This window comes from Dermacentor silvarum, chromosome 8 (genome assembly GCF_013339745.2).
Source record: "Dermacentor silvarum isolate Dsil-2018 chromosome 8, BIME_Dsil_1.4, whole genome shotgun sequence".
Classification (NCBI taxonomy): domain Eukaryota; kingdom Metazoa; phylum Arthropoda; class Arachnida; order Ixodida; family Ixodidae; genus Dermacentor; species Dermacentor silvarum.
Genome location: NC_051161.1, coordinates 10,100,304 through 10,113,713, shown reverse-complemented (window position 1 = coordinate 10,113,713; position 13,410 = coordinate 10,100,304). Strand labels below are relative to the sequence as shown.

The window sequence follows — 13,410 nt, the reverse complement described above, 5'->3', positions numbered from 1 at the left end:
CACAGTAGCGAAATAGTAAAAAACGGGACAACAGCTTAAAGGTGACAGCTTCGACATCATTTGCGAATAAACGTAGCCGGTATAGGAAGTGGCGGGATACGTAGGCACGAAGGGCTCGAGATTTCAGAAAGATAGCTTTCTTTCTCTTGCAATATATTTTGCTCTTTCTAATTTCCGGCATGGTGTAGCTTTAAAATATACAAAAAAAAAACATAAGTTCATGTAAACCTCCGCTGCCACGATTATTAACGCTTTAGTTACAACAACTTGAATGCGACGACTGGCTCTAAAACTTCGTTCACATGAAATTGACTTTGCAACAACACAATCTCATTTCTCCTTCCTCATCGTCGCAGAGAGAGAGAGAAAAAAGAAGCAATTTATGTTGTAATGCCAGCGGCTCGCATGACGATAAACTTGAAGAACAAAATCGACTGTTTCTACGACAGGTATCCTACTTGCGAAATTACTGCGTTACACACAGAATCTTCACGTTACGCAACTCCACTTCTTTGCCCAATTTCCACCAACCGGGCTCGAGTCACGACAATACCTTTTGTCGTAACGGCAAAGAATCCGTTCCTACCGCTTCAAATGGGCCCCGCCGTATTGCTGTCCTGCCTTTCCTCTCTTCTCTGTCTCTCGTGTCTTCCTTGCAGCACTTTTCGTTTAGTACACCACACGCCTCATTTGCGAGTTGCTTGACTTCTCATATCGACTAAAGCTATGCGTATACAGGCGCGTGATCTCATTTCTTACGAGATTTTGACGCTAATATGAACAAAAGCGCCAACTTTCGGAAAGGTAATCCATTATTTGGGCCGAAAAAGAAGACACTTAGGTCGAACACGGATGTCGCGTTGCGGCAGGTTGTTGCTGAAGCTACGGCAGGAGTCGAATTATCCGAAGCCGACTTCACGACACTATTTGCACGCCATAGCGGTTCAGAATCAGCCGGCGGCCATCGCCCGCAACTTGCGATAGTAAACACTAAATGCGCGACCGACTGCCCTAGTTAGCACATCAGTGATATCGCTTTCAACAATAGGCAAATCTCTTAGTTTAGGTACGAGGTACATAGTACATGGCAGTACAAGGTTTATATCCCTCCGCTCCTACTTATTTCTGTATTTTGTTTCTGCTGTTTTCTGCTTATTCCACACGCCGTGACCACTGTACGACTTCGGCGTATAGCTGCAGTACAGTTGACTATTATAGTATATGAGCGTGGTATAGTACGGTGGTCTATAAGAGGAAAAGAATAGGCACCAAGGGAAGGTAACTGCATTCGAGGATGGCAGGAGATCGGGTGGTGCGAAGAAATTGGGGAATTGACAGTCATAGTACGCTGTCAGATAGCGGAAGACAAGGATAACTTGAGATTGTTAGGAGATGCCTGGGTGGCTATTCCGGGCGCCGTAAAATTCGCCATGTTGTCTGGTCTTATTCATTTACTGGCGGGGTACGCCCTTTCTAATTGGCTCAAAAATGCCAACATCGTGGAGTTTGACTGCACCCATACTCTGGAAATGAAATAGTATTTATTATTATTGTTATTATTATTATTATCATAGGTAGTAGTGGTAGTATATTATGTTTAACTATAGTTAAGGGGGGGGGGTGATACGGTGTGTATAATTGTCTGTATCCCGTTATGTAATTTATCAAAAAAAAAAACGCCTGTTGACGTTATTATAGCCAAAGCACCGGTGAATCCTGAACCAAATCATTCGAGCTACATGAGTTCTTTGTGCACACGGCCCTTCATTGAGCTGAGGTGCGGCCTAGCTTCCATAAGGCTGCGTGGTTTTCGTACAGGCGAGCTTCGACAACGTGCGTGCCCCGACGTACTTATCGCACCGCGCAGCAACGAAGGGCCAGCACCGAAACAATGGCGGCGAGAGACTGTCGACATGGTGGGTGGTTACGGATCTCAGAAAGACAGCGCAGAGAGCTTCGTGCGTACACGAACAAGGCGTTGTGAGAAGAAAAGAAAGCTGATCACCGCACGACGCAGTATCCGAGTAATAGGATTAACTGCCTTGTATGATCAAAGACTGATGAAAGGCAACCAGCTAACATTTTTATATTGTAGTCAGCGGGCCAGAGCAGGATCGAACAGCCACGTGTGTTGCAGGCGCCATTAGGCGCTCATAAAATTCGAACTGCGTGATACAGAAGCGCTGCCTTGATTATTTTTTGTTTTCAGCAACTGCTGCTGCAGGAATTGCTGATGTCCATTCATGCAAGTGGGTTTTCTCGTCGTTTTGTTTATCTCGAATGTGCAAGTGCATTGCGTGAATGGATCGGTCTGCGCTTGTCGTTTTATAGGTTTCTGTGGGTCCATCATATTGCGCTCAGTTAAGATAGTTGGAATAGGAAAGATGTGATGACTGATTGATATGATGGGATCATAGTTGAATACGATGGAGGCGTTAGCGTGTGGATTCGAGTGGATTCTACCATCCGAGGCAAATGACGCTCAACTTAAGGGCGAAATGAGACACAGCTCTACCACCAAGCGCACTCACCGTTCTTGCAGTAGCGCCTTTTCTTGTTGACAAGGCTCATGATGGCTGAATCATGTATGCCGTAGTGAGCTAGCGTGTTCAGTTTCTGACATCCGCTGACAGTCTTTGTGGTGAGGTCGTCGTCTTGAAGAATCAGGTGGCCGCCTCTTCCATGCCGCCATTCTGTATGCGATAGCACCGCTTAGTCGTTTTTACCAGCAACAGAGTTTGTAAGCTTACTTTATGTTGGCATGCCAAAAGCAATCAGCGAAAAGAATTTTCCCCTTCTTAGATTAAAAATGTTGCGCTTGCATCTAATCAGTCAAAGGGTAATTTTTGTGAGTCCCAGTTCAGTCGGCGTAAGCATGAGAGTAATGATAAAAACATTAAATAGTTCTGAATTTAGCATCAAAAGTATCTTATTAGCTACATGCAATGACCCAGAAATCGCTTTGGCCCAAGACGACAAGTTGGAGATAACCCTGCAGTACGGCAACCAAGGCAAAAAGTTGCCATATTTATAAAGGTGGCCAAACTGGTTTTTTCCATGTGTTTAGCACTTCGTCCTGCTTCGCATTTATTTGATGGCTACGCAGAACCGGATCCTTCCTCATCGAGTCCGTTTATCCATCGCATCGCTGGTTCACTTGCTCACTTACTATACTGTCCTTTGATTAAATTGCTCTTGTCGGAGCTGTTCTATATCAGAGGCAAAGTGTCGTTCACTCACCGAGGTCTACCTCCGAAATCAGCGGACGCATTGAGCACGGCGTATTTTTGTAGAGGGCGTCCAATACTTTGGCCTTCACTTGGCTAATCGTGTCGCAGTCATTGACGCGACAAAAGACCTTTTCATCCTGATCTTCTTGCACGACCTGAATGACCTGGATGAAGACACCACGAAAGACTACTTGTCGACAACTCGCACTTTCTCCAGACTCTCTAGCGTAAACGGTTACTCTGCCACTGCATAAACGTGGCGAACTTTTGTACAATCGGTGTCGAACGTTTACGATGTGAGGTATGCGTAAAAACGCATAATTTCCACAAGGCCTTGAATTCAGAGTTGCAGCCTGTGCATAGGGCATAAGCTCCACACACTGATGTTACATTTTATGGGCGGCATAACCAAACTGCGCGGAAACTGATAATGTTTTAGGAGAAAACATTTAATTATCCTTTGACAGACACTGCTTCAATATGTGAGCTAATAGGGATCGGGTGCGTGAACTTCAAAAAATACTCGACACCTGTCACTTGCTTTTAGTTGTCTTCCTGCGTACTAACTTGCCGCTGTCGGCACGGCCACGTAATTTGCATTCCAAGCGCTTTATCTATACAAACCAACATCAAATCAATCTTATGTGTGAAGTATTATACTTTCAATACGTTATTTTTATTCATTTGGCGACAAATTGTTAATTTTTACTGTAGAAAATATGGCCCAAAGTTCTTGAATTGGATGCCGAAACCGCATTACCATATCGTCAGAGTGACGTCAGGGTTGTCAAAATAGATCTCTTATTTGGGCTGTTTTCCGTATGAAGGTTTCTCGTATAACATTCCTGGATAGAGTCTTCGATTCCTTTAAACTACAATGCACTCCTCATTTACGAACAATTGCCTAGAACCGAGTTAACATTGTCAATACAGTCACAGTGAGTGGCTGCGGGAATTTTTGGGCGGCGTTGCCTTAGCGTCTGCGTCTTTTCTGGCTCACCAAACCTTCTGTCACGGTAATAGTGGCCATTTTGCTATCGCAGCAACGTACTTTGCTACTGCAGCATTTAGTGTTCAGTTACAAACGTCATCAACCCCAAAGAACGGCTTTAGTGCGAGTGGATGTGGAGAACAGAGAGCGCTTGCTCGTGGTGAAAAGACGTCCCTGTCGCGGACGCAGTAACTATCTCACTCAGAATAAACCACACGACCTGTCACACAACAAGGAAAAAGGGACCGCGCGCCTACTATGGCATTGGAACACTGCACGCTTTCTGACAGTCGCCTGTGAACGAATGTTGCCATCCGCAGGAAACGCGTTCCCATTTTTAGCCTGACCTCTAATATACTGCCATGCTATATCACGTTTATTCTGCCAGACAGAACACTTATTCGGTAGAACATAGAATTCCTAGTGTATTGTACATCAAAATATAATGTTATTGCCCACAGTAGTGCAGTACTTAAAGAAAAATTATTATCGTTTTCATTCTTAAAGTAATCGGTTTCTGCATGCGGGTCGGTTGTATATAAATCTACCAATCAATAAATTATCTTGATTGCTTCCGCACATAGGCCAATTTGCGTAGTCCGTGTACAAGATTTATCAGCAAATGGAATAAAAGACTGCAGTTGCTAAATGCCTTTCATACAGCTGCCGGATTAGTGTCACTGAAGCCTTGCCGCTAATAAACATAACTCACCACTGTGGAGTATTCGATCTGCTCCCGGAGCAGTCGCTCTTCTGAGAGTGAATAACGAGCATCGTGGGTCACCGCGTCTACTGGGCCTTTCTCCACTTGATGCTTGATTGCGCTGAATAGAAGGAATAGAGACCTTCCGGCGTGCTCCTGCAAGAAGCACGATAAAGTCGTTAGACAGTTATCTCACATCGCATTTTGTCCCTACAACCTTAAAGATTATATAATAGGTATTGACTGTAATTGAATTTTCCCCCTTCAGAATTATAGACTCTTCGGCGATAATTAGCTAAACTTTTGGTCAAGAATCAGATACTTTGAAGGAACAATACTATTTGGTATATGCAGACGAACATCTTGATTTAATCGACTCAAAAAGCCGATATGAACGTTAACATGTCTGCACGTGTGCATCCCGTTCTTCTCGGCCAGAACAAGCTTTTCCTGGTCACCGAACATGTTTTCCTTGAAGTTGCACGTGTCCAATATGTCAGTGGTTGCATAAGCCTTTTTAAGCCAATGCTTTATCGGTTACAGAAGACAAAAATTATTCGTCCTATTCAGGATTGTTAGATTTAATTAAAATGGCACATGCAACAAAAAATACGCCGCTTGGCATTCGCCTTCTCCACACCCTCAGAGGTCTATATTCCGCTTTATTTTTTATATAGGTATAGGGCAGCTGCGTTTTTTCTTTTTCTTTTCTTTTTTTTTTTTTGCGGCTTTCGTACCTTTATGTAACCATACATGCACAGCGCCATCCAGTTTGTTAGCATCTTTTCGACGACGGACTCGGTCCTGAGAGAAAAAAAAAAGATCAAAAGAAAAAGGATTAGAGGCGCCTTTTAGAACATACTGCAAGGCGTACGGTTGGCATTACAATATATATAGTGTACATTGTTATAGCGTTTATTAGGTCCGTTCCAACTGTGCGAACACGTGCAAGCACAAACGTGCCTGCACCTTCGTGTACACGAGCGCATTTTCCAGTGTACTTGATTAAAGGGCAAATACTACGACCTATTAGTCCACTCACCTTCTGAGCATGAGTTGAGGATGCTTTGTGCCAACGTACTTTTCCACAAGCCGGATTAAGAGCTCTCTCAATATGCTGCAAAAGGAGTAGTAGGAGTATTATGACACAACGGCTGTTTCAGTCCTACCAAGTCCCTATCATTAGACTTGGATCAATGAAGTAAAGCTTATTGAAATTTATCCTATGTCTACAATACCTATACATGGACATTACTACTTGTATTTACTCACTCTGTGGCGTATTCCATTTTGTCGAGCAATATGATCATGAGCAGCGACGCTACATTCACTCTGAAAATGATCAGGAGACATCAAAATTTGGTTGCCTGAAGTTCGAATGCTCTTTCCACTGGTGATCAGACAAAGACAAAATCACACAAAGACACTTACTTGTCCCTGATGCTGAAAGTGTTCTGGTTTTCTAGAGTGTCAATGAACGTCAGTAGAAAGCTCTTGTTGTTGATAAGCATCTCAAAATTTGTCATCGCGACCTCGTAGTTGTTGTAAGGGCCGTTGATTTGCTGCACAAAAAACGTTCCATTTAGTAAAAGATCACGAACACAGATTAACACAGTTATCGTTTAGAGTAGTGCATTTGGGCATTTTAACGCTGCAATATATGCCGTTAGTAATACAAGAAGCCTTGGTACGTTTGCTGGATCACCATGTATGTCATGATAGCGTTGCTAACATGTAGTGGCCCGGGTCAACGCGACTCATTGTAAGAATATAAAATTTCAGAAAGCGATCACGACAGAAACTAGAGACGAAAACGGAACAAAAAGATTGTGTTGCTGTGGGAAGCAAATGCCGTATTTTCACAAATATATAGCGTGACCACGTACTATCGACCAAAACGTTTACGGACCACAAAATCTCAGAAAACGCTAAATAGCCGAGCAGCCTTTAAACGTAGCCAGTAAAACCGTACATCACAATGTTGTTCGCATATATATCAGTAGACGCTGGAAATGGGAATACCAGGCTGCGTTTTTAGGCAGCGGAGATATTGAGCTTTTTGTCAGATCCCTTGGTCCGTAAACTTGTTTGGTCGATAGTACATAAAGCACAAGCGATTTTTCGACAAAGCGGAAAACAAATAAATAGTGCTCGTATTACAATTATTACGCAGAGGAGAGTTGTGTACTTCGACTATAGTCATGCGAATCCATCACGGTATGACTTTCTAACGGGACCACAATGCGGCACCTCCATGGGCCAATTACGCTGCCTTCCCCGCTACAATTCGTCGTGTGCTCACACGAATGCACGGCTGTAATTGTCCTTGGACATCAAAAGTCTGGCGTTTTCGCACGCAATTGTCGCCTAGTGGTGGATCTCATCGTAATTAATAGTGGGAAATTGAACGAGAGGCGCGTTGGCATTATGGTTAACTAAAGCGCGTGGATACGAATCTTATATGAGGTCTGAGGAGAAAGTCGCCTTGTGTTTGAAGTGTGGATACGAGCTTAACATGAGGTACACGCTCTCTCGAGCTCGTGGCCTCACAGAAAATCTCGCTTCACGTTCGTGCAAAACGGTAATTTATTCTTTTAGCACGTTCATGAGAAAACTTTCGACACAGTGAATGCTCTCTTAATTTTGTGTTATTGCCAAAACGAACCTTGACGCGGCAGTGCAAGGAAAGAAGTACCGACTAGCGAGTACATTGCTGTCTTCGAAAGTATACTTCGTATACTTCGGCGCTATATCGGTGAAGTGATACGTCCCGGTATATGTAGGCATATCCGTCCTTAACGTGCTTACTCTTGCTTCCGAGGGCGTACGCCTGTCGTCCTGGTAATACACCGAGCTTTCGAGTTGGTAAAACTGTTAACGGAAACGTTAAGAGAGACAGGAAAGATGCCTGGGCAGAGTATCACTCCACCCAAATTGGCACATAGAAACACGGTCATGCGGCTGCAGCGTTCCGCCGCTTAGACACTGCCGAATAATGCGGCAAAGGGATGATGGGGTATTTTTCCGCTACAGACAACGTCCGCCGTCTGGTCGCGCATATTGAGAATGCATGAGCACCAGCTTGCTTACATCCAAAGAATGGCGCTGACTTCCGTGCACAGGCGACGCGAGCAGAGTCCTCGCGCTGCCCTGTAACACGATACTGCCCCATCCCATGGCCGAGGCAAACAAAACACTTACGCGTGCTTCTCGGGCACTGCGCTGTGATTAAGTTGCATAAGCTGCGAACTAGACTACTTTGAGCCCCGACTCTGCTCCAACTAACAAACCGGCACCACATTACACATCAGTCAGTAATCCAGGCTTCCGCATGTACACCGACATCCTCTTCAACCTCATGCAGCCTTGCCGTTCGTTCAGTCCAGTCACTTTAGCTTAAATAACATAACACCACCATAGATACGTCACTCTAATAAAATTTGTTCATATTAAGCAATCAGGCAGGGTGGCATACGCATTAAGCTAACGAAAGCAGATAGATTTTAACCAATTTGTAGTGATGCTGCAAAAGAAACTTCTGAATGATAAGCAAACAATGGCAGAACCTAATCGTAACAATCTGTCGCGGGTTAAAGTTCTACGTTTCCGTTCATCACTTGCACGTTCCTTTCGCACTTACTTTGACCTCCTGCAAGATCGGACTATTTGGTACACCCGGGAAGAACACTTTCATAATGTATGCCTTATGGTCCAGGGTTGGTATCCCCGTCGCTTGAATGTCATTGTTGAGATCCGTCATGTCAGTCTGTAGTTCCGCAAACGCTGCGCAATATACATAAGAGATGAAAAACTTGTCTTATCTACTTTCACATGTCCAACGCATATGCTATCTTATTAGATGGTGACAAATAGCCAAGACGAAAACAGAAGAACAGAATCACAATATCGCATGTGCGTATCTTTCAGTTACACTTGCTCTATGACGCTATCTCTGTAGATGTATATCACAGTCAACAGGACTTTAACAGCTATGGCTTTAACGGCTATTGCTTTAACGGCTATTGCTGCATGGCTATAACATCGCGTTAACGGGTATTGCTGCAAGCAACATGACTTTCCATTCTACAGATGTTTCTTTGATTTTTTTTTGCATTTACAATAAATCATTCACCTTCCATTGTCCACTGCAACCAAATTAATGTAGCTACTATGTACTCGCACATCTGCAACTTAGGTGGTGCTTAAGAAAAGTCCATTAGCACATCCATTTCTTTATTAAGATTTCGTACATCAGGATATGCGTGTTAGAAATGTGCTGTGATTTCAACGCAAACAACTACCGCTGTATTAAATTGAAACCGTAACTGAACTGTGTAGTGAAGTAGGCGCATATTATCGGTGAAATCATTTGAAACCGCTGTGGAAGTAGAAAACACTGCGTTTCTATGAATATCATACGCTGCCTCGCTCTGCCTTTCTTCAAATAAAGTTATCTCTCTCGCTAGTCCTACTGGTGCACAATGTAACGGCTCCGTTCCATAGTCGTTTAAATGTAAGGAGGCGTGGTAGACGTCCTACCTTGTTTGCACTCAGACCGCACGCTGTTCTCTAGCGTGTCCATCTGTAGCTGGATCCTCTTGTATTCCCTCTCGGCCTGTGAGTTCTTGTGTTTCAGGATGGCCAACGTCACGAGGCTCAAAAGCATCAGCACTGTTCCACCGGCTGCGATGGCTCCGACAGTCTCTGGCGGAAACTCGTAGATCTTAGCCACTTCGTACCGCAAGTAGCCGACTTCATAGCGCAGATTGTTGCCAACTCGTACCTACCACAGCAAAAGAACAAAGGGAAATCACATTCAAGTAGCGTAGTATGAGTGTCATTTATTTGTGTTTGTTGTTATAGAAGAGCCAGTTTAGGTGCCTTTCCTCACTCTAGCGTAGTTGGTTAATCTTCCGTGCCGCTTATGTCGGTCGATGGGCGGACTCGGTTATTTAAGAGGTACGTTTTGAATGTCCTTCTTACTGTCAGAAATTCTCCTACGGGGAATTCTTAGAAACGCTCTTATAAGGAATTCGCAACGTTTCACGGCGGTAGACAACCTCATTTATGCAGGGTTGAAGATAAACTTTTGCGAACCTCGGTAACTATGAAAGGGTTACGTACGAACCATTGACATGCAGCAGTATCACTAATCGATAAGATTTGAATTATTATCTGAAATGTGATCGTATCACTTGGGACTCTATCATAAAGGCGATAAAAATTGTACATAGTAAGCCTATTGCATAAAGTGTCACTGTATTTGAGGGTAGATTATAGAGTTCCATGCCTCAAAATTAGTGCAGCCCTCGAAGACTGAACGGCTTCAAATATGCGCTAATATTTTATGTATAAAGTACGAGTTAAACAGTAATTATTCGAGTCCTGTTTATTATGCAACGGCAAGTCCCAATGTGTAGCGTGGTAAAGGTCTTGTTTTCGGAGCAATCCAACCGAAATAACGGAATCGCACCATCTACCACAAACGGTTGTGTAAGTATCTGCTCTTAAAAGGCAATCCTTTATTACGAATATCAGTCCCCATTGGTTGTCTAAAGAGCCGCCTCAGGAGATCTTACAGTTAGGCATAAAAAGGAAATCATATGAATGGCTCACACATACCACAACAACAGGCAAATCCATCTCTGTCCGGTGGCCGATTTCGTCGGTGCTTGGAGGCTGTACGTCTGGTGGAACGCAGACCAGTTGACTCATGCTGAGGGATGTTAGGTTGCACGGTCGCGTGCCGATTGTAACATTAATTTCGGATTCCGTGGTGGCCAATCGAAGCATTTCACCCTACAGAAAAAGAAAAGTTGCAGCGAGGCATGCTTTTACTATCCTGTCACTTTCTTTTGTTTACTTTGTAAATTTCTATAGCTAAATAGAGTGGCAGTGCATGACTCTCGACAAGTGGAAAAAACGGTAAAAGCAGTGACTGTTAATTTTCGACTGTTCGTTCTGCTTGTCCTGTCTGATGCGCTGATACTCTATTCAGCTATATCTTACACCAAGCAACCTAGGTAGCACTAATTTGTAAATTTCCTTGAGGTAAACAATAGACGTGGGGAAACTGGGGCCTGTTGGTGAACGTTTGTACTTGACAAACAAACAAAACCGTACTTTAACAGACAGTTGATTGATGAGATTTATATAAACGTGAGAAGAAGGTAAACCGAGGGGCTCAATTTTTGTTATACATGACCATATAATGCCAACATACAATGAAGCCAAGGGAAGCTTAGGGGAAATCAGCTGTGTTTGAAATTGAAATGTAGAAAATATTGAAGAAAAGGGAAATAAAAGTGGACGAAAACATAACTTGCCGCCGGTGCGAGCCGAACCTAAAACATTCGCATTACGCGTTCGTTGCACTACCAATTGTGCTGCGGCGACAGCTATCAATCCGGCCACTAGCTTGGGTATATACATTCACAAGATTTAGGCCTGGGAATGTTAGCCAGCGTCACTCAGAGTTCAGATGTGGAACATCCTTTTTTGCCCGATGGCGTCATGTAACACGTGAACTTAGGAGAGCAGGCACATGGCTAAATAACCCTCGTACGCTACCTAATGGCATCTAGGTTGCGGGATTCTAAACCCTCACTATGAATGAACGAGAGAAGAAGGGAAACCCAGAGGTTAAATTTTCGTTAATCATGACCATATAGGACAACATAAGAAAGAAAATGTTTTGGCAAAAACAAAAACCGCACATGGGCGAGAGAGCTTTCCGGGAGCATAAAAAAGAATAAACCTCGCACATGTAAGACATTTATCTGAACTAAAAAGACTTTGTTGAATTTCCCGCGTTCTTCCTACAAGAAAGAAGAGGACGAGCATCGGGCCAGGGAGCGCGTGAGCGCGTTCGAAGGGACTAGCTGCGATCTTGGACGTTCTGGGCTGAGGTGGACGCTAATAAACGCCTCTCTGAGTCTCGAGTTTTTGTCGGCTGTTCCGTGTGCCACGTACTCTAATAAGTTTTTTGTGAATTTGTTCTATATAAAGATTTATACTCTCGCCTGTTTTAGCGTTCGCTTCTGAATTTGAGGTAGACCTCATTTAGGTACCGTCCGAAGCAACGCTCAATCTATAAAGTGCCGTGAATAATCCAACTGCCTGCACAGACTGGCTGTGCAGCCTCGCTAGGCATATGGCTACACTGAGAGTGGAAGGCATGCTCCTATTAAGCATCATGCCTTCCTGTCTCTTAGTGTACTTTCAATGCTGCGTACAAATGCAATATTTAACAGGGCTTCATAAAATTGTCAACATTGCTTCAAATTATTTTCAATAAATGGCAGTGCTTTTTGTTGACATTGACAAATGATATGTAATCAATTTATTTAAAAATTGTAATAAGAAAGCTCGTTATGATTTTTTTTGAAATGGAGGGAAAATTGCCAGCGCATGAAAACAAGGCGATAATAGTGGTTACATGCTCTGTCGTATTGCCAGAGCTGGCGCTCATTATGAGCTAGGTAATACGAAGTGCAGAGAGAACTAGGGAGCCCGACGTCGATGACGTTAGACGTCAGCGGAACTCCATCGTACACAAAATTCAGAACAAGACAAGTATCGGTATGTGGAGGTTATGCCTGTGATAAGAAACGCATCAACTAGCCTTTGGTTATAGCTAAGGCCTGAACGTCTATTTTTACTACGTAAACGCTGTTATACCCTGTAAAATATCTGACATCTACTATACATAATTGCATTTTCTGCTGTTCAACGAACCTCAATGACGAGTGGCTCCCCCTTGTAGAGCTTTACGCCGTCGTTGTCGAAGGGAAAGAAACGCGGGTCGGAAACGTAGGTGAGGTCCGAAGCCACATCAGGGTAGAACTTGTTCAGCTCCTGTACCGATCGAACATCGTCCATTATGAATCCGATGCGAAGCCGCACAGCATCCAGCTCGTCGCCTTCGGATCCAGCTTCGGATTCCACTCTGGGCTTTACTGCGGTGTTCCTTTGATGCTGCCCTCTGGCCACGGCGTGCGCAACTACGTCGGCGCTGTCCCCCAGCTCTTCCTCGTCGTCAAAGCTGCTGTCCCGCCCCGGGTTGCGCAGGAGCACGGCCGGAGAAGGGCAGACCATGACGGAGGCGTTCAACACGTGGCACGACTGCGATGCCAAGAAGAAGCGCGGAAATTACAACCTCGTAGACTCTTCAATCAAGTTCGTTGATGACCCACACAATGTAATTCAGGAATGTATAGTCCAGAAAGAGATGCGGACAAAGTGTATACGACAGAAAGGGGGTTATGTGGTCAAAGTTGCGGGCTGCTTCAATCCAGCTGTTCAGACTGAAAGTCTTCAATGTATCCGCCCCTCGTTATAACAAGCACTCATACGGGAAATGATCCTTTGCAATGATTGTAAGCATATACTTCGCGATGAAGAGCTGCAAATCCGTTTGTACGAATAATGGCCAATAAAAATATCGGACATGGCACGATAGTTTAACCTGCGAATAAATGTAGTCT

The 13,410-nt window shown here is 44.0% G+C and overlaps 1 protein-coding gene across 1 annotated transcript in view; it reads right to left on the bottom strand.

The window, feature by feature from the left end:
* LOC119460608 (plexin-B-like) overlaps positions 1-13,410 on the bottom strand; it is a 213,812-nt gene that overhangs the window by 8,946 nt on the left and 191,456 nt on the right. The window contains exons 22-32 of the mRNA XM_037721629.2: positions 12,662-13,048; positions 10,547-10,723; positions 9,464-9,707; positions 8,565-8,707; positions 6,356-6,486; positions 6,197-6,256; positions 5,967-6,041; positions 5,662-5,728; positions 4,934-5,080; positions 3,241-3,394; positions 2,532-2,693 (exon numbers count right to left, since the gene is read on the bottom strand). Coding sequence (XP_037577557.1) covers positions 2,532-2,693; positions 3,241-3,394; positions 4,934-5,080; positions 5,662-5,728; positions 5,967-6,041; positions 6,197-6,256; positions 6,356-6,486; positions 8,565-8,707; positions 9,464-9,707; positions 10,547-10,723; positions 12,662-13,048 — 1,747 coding nt within the window. The remainder of the gene's footprint in view (positions 1-2,531; positions 2,694-3,240; positions 3,395-4,933; positions 5,081-5,661; positions 5,729-5,966; positions 6,042-6,196; positions 6,257-6,355; positions 6,487-8,564; positions 8,708-9,463; positions 9,708-10,546; positions 10,724-12,661; positions 13,049-13,410) is intronic.